The sequence below is a fragment of the Austrofundulus limnaeus genome, unplaced genomic scaffold, assembly GCF_001266775.1.
Source record: "Austrofundulus limnaeus strain Quisiro unplaced genomic scaffold, Austrofundulus_limnaeus-1.0 Scaffold9, whole genome shotgun sequence".
NCBI lineage: Eukaryota > Metazoa > Chordata > Actinopteri > Cyprinodontiformes > Rivulidae > Austrofundulus > Austrofundulus limnaeus.
The window spans coordinates 4,524,251-4,531,199 of NW_013952411.1; the positions used below are offsets into that span (position 1 = coordinate 4,524,251).

At 39.3% G+C, this 6,949-nt stretch overlaps 1 protein-coding gene across 1 annotated transcript in view; it reads left to right on the top strand.

Annotated features, from left to right (window-relative positions):
* The window catches only part of bbs4 (Bardet-Biedl syndrome 4), a 24,817-nt gene that overhangs the window by 10,075 nt on the left and 7,793 nt on the right, over positions 1–6,949 (top strand). Inside the window, exons 4-11 of the mRNA XM_014001587.1 lie at positions 723–786; positions 1,004–1,115; positions 3,003–3,075; positions 3,485–3,538; positions 3,619–3,746; positions 5,470–5,524; positions 5,627–5,695; positions 5,881–6,033. Of these exons, the coding sequence (XP_013857041.1) occupies positions 723–786; positions 1,004–1,115; positions 3,003–3,075; positions 3,485–3,538; positions 3,619–3,746; positions 5,470–5,524; positions 5,627–5,695; positions 5,881–6,033 (708 nt within the window). The remainder of the gene's footprint in view (positions 1–722; positions 787–1,003; positions 1,116–3,002; positions 3,076–3,484; positions 3,539–3,618; positions 3,747–5,469; positions 5,525–5,626; positions 5,696–5,880; positions 6,034–6,949) is intronic.

Genomic DNA, 6,949 nt, shown 5'->3' on the forward strand with positions numbered 1-6,949 from the left:
CTTGGAGGAGAGACGAAACGTTTCATTAGAGAAGAACCCGTCCAGAGGACCTATACTATTTTTTTTCTTTTTGTGCTCTTTTTCATTTTCTATACATTGGTGTGTCGTTGGTTTGTGTTTAAACTGCATTTATTGTATTCTTACATACTATAAGCCAGGTGAGTCAAACTCATTTTCACTGAGGGACAGCAGGGACAGGAAAGCAGTGGCCCCCACAGGACCAGTTATAAATACAGTAACTTCATTTTTTTCATGTTCAACTTTGACTGAACACATTGCTGAGCTGCTAACAAACAATATCTGAGCTCTACAAGGTATTTCCTGCATAGAAACAGTGTTTTAACACATCCTCCTATAAACACTGAACAGTACTCGAGTACGACTGACTAAATGTGAAATAAATACAGAAATACTATTACAAGTAATAGTAAGAGAGTTTTACTCACTGTTGTGAGTTGTGGGGAGTAGCTGCCATCTTGAATTCTTTTGTTTGATCCCAAACACTCAGAATTGACAGAGGCTGAAAAGACGTCTGCTTGTTTTAGCAGTTTTGTGTCGATACTTACACTAGTTGTTAATCTGTGGTTTTACCCTGAGCTTGTTTTGTAACTTTGATCATGCTGATCTGAAATATAATTTTATTCGGCACATTAAGCGTAATAGTCCGTATAGTCCAAGGAGCTGAAATTCACATGTGCCTGATATTTATTGTGTTTTTGTAGGTGATCATCAAAGAACAGCTGCAGGAGACCAGTGGAATGTGTGAATATGCTATTTATGTTCAAGGTGAATAAATCATTTTTACTGGAATCTTTTTGTCTCACATGTGTCATGTTAATTAATCACTACATCCAACAAAATCTCAGTAACATCTGAGTCAAAAGCTCCACAGTTTGTCTACTCCCACTGTAAATGTGTTTGATTTTGAATGTCTTTTGTTTGTTTTTTTACTCAAATAGACAATGATGATCCTCTTTTTTCCCATGTATTTATTTCTTTCCAGCACTGATCTTACGTCTTGAAGGAAAGATCCAACAGTCCCTGGAGCTGTTTCAGAGCTGCGCCATCCTTAATCCAAACAGCAGTGACAACCTAAAGCAAGTGGCCCGGTCCCTGTGAGTCCACTAGAGTCAAGTCTGTTTGTTAAAGGAACAAAAACTCTGTTCCACTAAGAACTGAATTTAGGCCACCTCAGGTCACTTTAACTTGTCAAAGAGACATTCTCTTTTTCTTAATCAGATAAYAAACAGAAGAATCTTCTTATTATTTGATTTATTGTTCTCTTAACTGAAAGCATTTTGATAATCAGAGAATGTTTATCAAAGTTACAGGAGAAAGAGGACAGATCTCTTTGACAAGTTAAGGYGACCTGAGGGGGCCTAAATTCAGTTCTAAGTGGAACAGAGTTTTTGTCCCTTTAAAGGCCCATCAGAGGTCTGAGGTCCAAGACAGTTTCCTTAGTCCACTCGAGGTGACCCCTACACAAATGTGTCCTAAACACAACAAACCTGCTAACAAGTTCAGAACTCATATTTCATTGAGAAAATGAAAACAAGGGATTGTTTTTCATTATTAAATGCAGTAAAAATGGTCATTTAGCATTCCRAATGACATTGTGTCATTAAGATTAAATTTTAGTTGTTTTTGTTTTCAATTAAACTCATGGATGGTGTGTCTCAGGGCTCTTTGGATCACTGAAATCACTCTCAGACACCTGTGATTAGTTTGCCAGGTGGGCCCAATTTAAGGAAGAACTTCTGAAGAAGGGTGTTTCACATTATTAAGCAGACCACCATTTTCAAATAATATAAAGGGGAAAAAAAGGATCTCTGCTGCCAAAAAGCATGTAATAGTCGATGTCTCGGACAAGAAAACCTTAGATATTTCACAAAAACTTAAGCGTGATCATCATACTGTGAAGAGATCTGTGGCTGATTTAGAGCAGAGTCTGTGCAGATAAAGACACATCGAGGGGGATTTCTGTCAAATACACAGGAGAGCAACTGCTAAAATGCTATTACGAAGCAGCAAACAGATTTTTTAAAGCTGCAAGCTTCTTGAGTCCCGAGAACATCAAGGTGTAGGATCCTCCAGAGCCTTGCAGTTATGTTTAAACCTAACCAAGTAGAAACAGCTGCAGTGGGCCCAGAAATACATGAAGACTCATTTTCAAACAGTCTTGTTCAGTGATGAGGGCCGTGCAACCCTGGGTGGTCCAAATGGATGGTTAGTGGACGGCYACCATTAAGGCTGGGACATCAGCAAGAAGGGGGTGGAGTCACGAGGAGAAAGCTAGATGAATTTTTGAGCTTCTTGAAGGTGTGAAAATGACCTCTAAAATGTTTTTGGAGTTTCTAACTGACCGCTTTCTTCCTTGGTACAAAAGCTTCCTGTAACAAAATCATCTTCATGCTGCAAGGAATACCTCCACATCACTGGCTGCTGCGGGCACAGAAGGAGATAAACTCATGGTGTGGTGCCGCGACCTCAACCCTTATTGAGAACCTTGGAGCATAAAGCAAAGATTCAATTCAATTCAAAAATACTTTATTGATCTGAGGGTGGGAGGCAGTTCACATCCAAACAGCAGCTCTGGGAGGCTAATCTGACATCGTGCAAAGAAATTAAAGCAGAAACTCTCCTAAAACTCACCAGTYCAATGGATCCAATGTTGAAATGTAACTTGACCTGTTTATTTCTGTAAATTTGACCTCCAACTGCTGCARATTCAACAAATGACCATTTTCAGTTCTTTTGCAACCTATAAAATGTTCTGAAACTCTGTTGTGCGAAAAAATTGGAATTTAGTGCAAAACACTGTTATTGTGAAGTGTTTTCAACAACAAATTATACTCGAAAAGGTGATGAGTTGAAAATTATGCTGACTGTCATTTACATTCACTATGAAGGAACATCAGAGAAAAATATAATTTGCATAACACTGGAATGCAGTGTATTATTGGTTAAATGTTCATACTGATCGATATTTATTCTTTTCATAGATTTCTTCTGGGAAAGCACAAAGCAGCTATTGAAATTTATCACGAAGCTGCAAAACTCAACGAAAAAGACTGGGTAAAAGAAATGACACACACACACAGAGTTTGTGTTTGCCTTTAAAGTTCTAACAAAGTGTTTAGAGGCGCTGCCTGGCATCTTGAAGTGTAAAAACACAGCGTGAAGCTCTCTCAGCAAATCCTCGCAACATTCAGAACAGAAAATCATGAGTGAGACACTTTTTGCAACAACTGTTCATTGAAAAACGACTTTGTGACTCACTTCCAAACTACTACAGAGGTGTTTAAAAAAGTTTGATAAACTTATCTCGAGGATGCACTAAAAATCTAAATAATCCAAACACTCTTGCCACTGTTATCTTCTACCAAACTGGTGTCTAAAATAACATTTTCATTGATCGAAGCAAACTTTGTTTAAGCAGCTGGCACCAACAATCCATGTAAAATCTGACATTTCCTCACCCTAGGAGATCAGTCATAATCTGGGCGTGTGCTGTTACTTCATCAAAGACTTCAAAACCGTGAGTCTGCTGAACACCGTCTGATACAAATTGCTGTAAATGCCCGCGGCATTTTTCATTTTGATCTTTCTGTTTGTCAGGCTGAGGAGCATCTAAACACCGCTCTCCAGATAAATAAACACGACGCCACTTTCATGATGCTCGGGAAAGTTCATCTGCTGGCTGGAGACACAGACAGAGCCATTGAAGTGTACAAGAGAGCAGTGGAGTGAGTAGAGTCGATGTGTTAAACACTGAGCAGACRACAGGAGATGCTTTTATTATTCCAGGTGTTACAAACTACCACTGGTATTTTCAATTTGCATGTAATAAGCCTGTCACATGCTCCAGCCCATCACTTCTTTATTTGAAGTTCAGGAACTCCTACCAGCACCAGAAATGTCACTATTAGGACCGTCCTGATACCAGAGTTGGGTAGTAACTAGTAACATTTACTTGAGGAGTATTTCTACTATTCTGTACAATACTGTACTTTTTACTTTTACTTGAGTAATTTTATTGTGAAGTATCGCTGCTCTTACTTGAGTAGAGTTTCTGGATACTCTACCCACTGTGAGTAACTTCACTGAATGAAGAACAAACTTGTTTTCACCAAAAATTCAATGGACAGCTGCAGTTTTTGTTAGTTTGATAAATTTTATATTGAAAGAAACTGATTTGGAAAATGTTTCTTTTGCCTGAATTTATTATTTTGTATTTCTGTTATTTATATGAATTATTTTCATTTCATCTTTAAAATACCAAAATTACCACATAACTTTATATTTTGGTCCGTCTCATGATGTAATTTTGAAATATTAAATGACTGATGATTGATCATTTACTCAGTACTTGAGTAGCCTTTTACCAAATACTTTTTTTACTCTTGAGTCATTTTTGGATGGCTACTTTTTACTTTTAACTGAGTAAAAATATGTTGAAGTAGTGCTAATTTTACTTGAGTACAATTCCTCAGCCTGATACTATTTTTTATTTTTCTAGACCAAGTACAAGTACTGAGAAGTATTGAGTATTCTGCTCTTCATACTGTCCAAGGTCCTGAAACATTCCAGCACTTCCAGGACCTTGGACAGTTCCTTCAGCCCTTGACACTGTCTAAAACAGTGATTCCCAACCAGGGGTACACAAGCATATTACAGGGGGTACCTGGCAACATTTCCCAGGTGTTTAAATAAATAAAGATAGGACTGAGATATGTTGGGCCTTATGATTTCCGTAATGTGAAAATTGCAGATGGAATCGTGGAATTAACACAAAATGCAATCCAGTATAAAATGTGGAATCTCATGAAAGTAGCTCATTTGGGTGAGTTTCTGACATATTTTGGATAGTACAGTGTATTTTGGATGCTGCAGTTCTGCTGCTGCTGTTTTGTTCTAAACTGGTTTGAAAATAAAGTGTCTACATATGACTGGGCCTGGACCCCACTGTTTGCCCATCCTAACCACGCCTCTAGTTGCCTCACTCAAAGCTCCATCCTTTACCACTTTTTTAACCCAGCGTCCTTTTCTTCCCCCTTAAAAATTTGGCTCATTTTCACTTTGCTGAATCTTTAAACATGAGGCCATGGTGTAAATAAGAGAATCACATGAGTGCCTGTAATAGAGCTCATTATGTGTACCTCCTGTTGGGGGCAAATGAATTAATCAAATGCCCCGATTCTTGTGTCACTTTTAATGAGACTTACCACTGTGAGTGCTATTTTAGTGTCAATCTGCCTCCTCGCTGCTATTTCTCTTCAGGCCACAGAGGTCATAATTAATACTCTGCAATTATACTGAAATAATGCCTGATGGAATAATCAGCAGATCCTCTGAATGTCAGCCATGTAGGTTGGCAGAGGAAAAAGAGCAGCCATCAGATGTAATTACAAGCAGGCTGTGGAAGAAGAGTGACATTTTTTCATTCATCTTTTCTCATTTTGAACCCAGATTCTCTCCAGAGAACACTGAACTCCTGACCACGCTCGGCCTCCTTTATTTACAGGTTAGTAGAACTGTTCAGAGCCTTCTGTGTGAGAAATAAGAAGCCCAGTGCTCTTGTTATTAGTTTTTATATAATTATTTGTGTTTTTTAATTATTTAATAGCTTGGGAAATACCAGAAAGCGTTCGAGCACCTTGGGAACGCTCTCACCTTCGACCCCAACAATTATAAGGTACTCAGCTGCCAGCTCATCGTTACACTTTAGTTTAAACACTKTTCTCCTCAACACCTGAAGCCATTCAGTCAAAGCAGGAGGTGACTCACCCGCAGATGTTCGAGTCTGACTTTGTCAAGAGCTGTTTCAAAGGTTACCTCTTCCTTTTATTCTCTAATCACTGTTGTTGTTTTTATTCTCAGGCCATCCTGGCTGCAGGCAGCATGATGCAAACCCACGGTGACTTTGATGTGGCCATGAACAAGTACAGAGTGGCTGCCTGCGCTGTTCCTGAGAGCCCCCCTCTCTGGAACAACATCGGCATGTGCTTCTTCGGCAAAAAGAAATACGTAGCCGTGAGTYGTGGTGTTTTTGTTGATATTTTTCAAGGTTGTATCAGTCTGTTGTGGTGAAGAGGAGCTGTGAGATAAAGCTCTCTGTTTACCAATCGGTCCACGTTCCTACCCTCACCTATGGCCACAGACTTTGGGTAGTGACCAAAAGAACAGGATCTCAGATATACTGTAGGCGTCTAGATGAGTTTTCTCTGCAGGGTAGCTGGACTCTCCMTTAGAGATAGGATGAGTTCAGTTATCTGGGAGAGACTCAGAGTAGAKTTGCTGCTCCTCTATATCAAGACAAGCCAGTTAAGGTGGTTCAGATGTCTGGTAAGGAGGATACCTCCTGGACTCCTCAGGGCTTTGTTTTCGTCTGACTGGGAGGAGACCCCAAGGAAGACCCAGGTCACGCTGGAGAGAGTCTCTCAGCTGGCCTGGGAATGTCTTGGAATCCTCCAAGATGAGCTGGAAGAGGTGGTTGGACATGGCTGCCCCCATGACCTGACTCATAACCAGAAGAGGATGGATGGATGGATGGATGGATGGATGGATGATATACAATCATGAAAGTATATATAACAAGTGGAGTGCTCAGAAACCACGTGACCGTGTGATTTGCTGCAGAAGCTAAGGGCTAACGCTAAACGGTCAAGAGTCTAGATTTCCCATAACTGTACATGTTGACAACAGAACAGAAAAAAAGGACTGACCATGTAGAAATCATAAAAACTATTAATAATAACATAAACAAGATTATTATTATTTTACAGTTTATATAATCTTTCTAAAGTTTTAAATAATGCGAGAACAGCTGTGTGTGTTATGGATTTATTAACAGAAGATAAACAGGAAAACGTCTCATTTCACAACACAAGTCAGCAGATTTGATCTTATTTAGCTCAGTGTGATCTGAGCAGAACATAATGTAACAGTT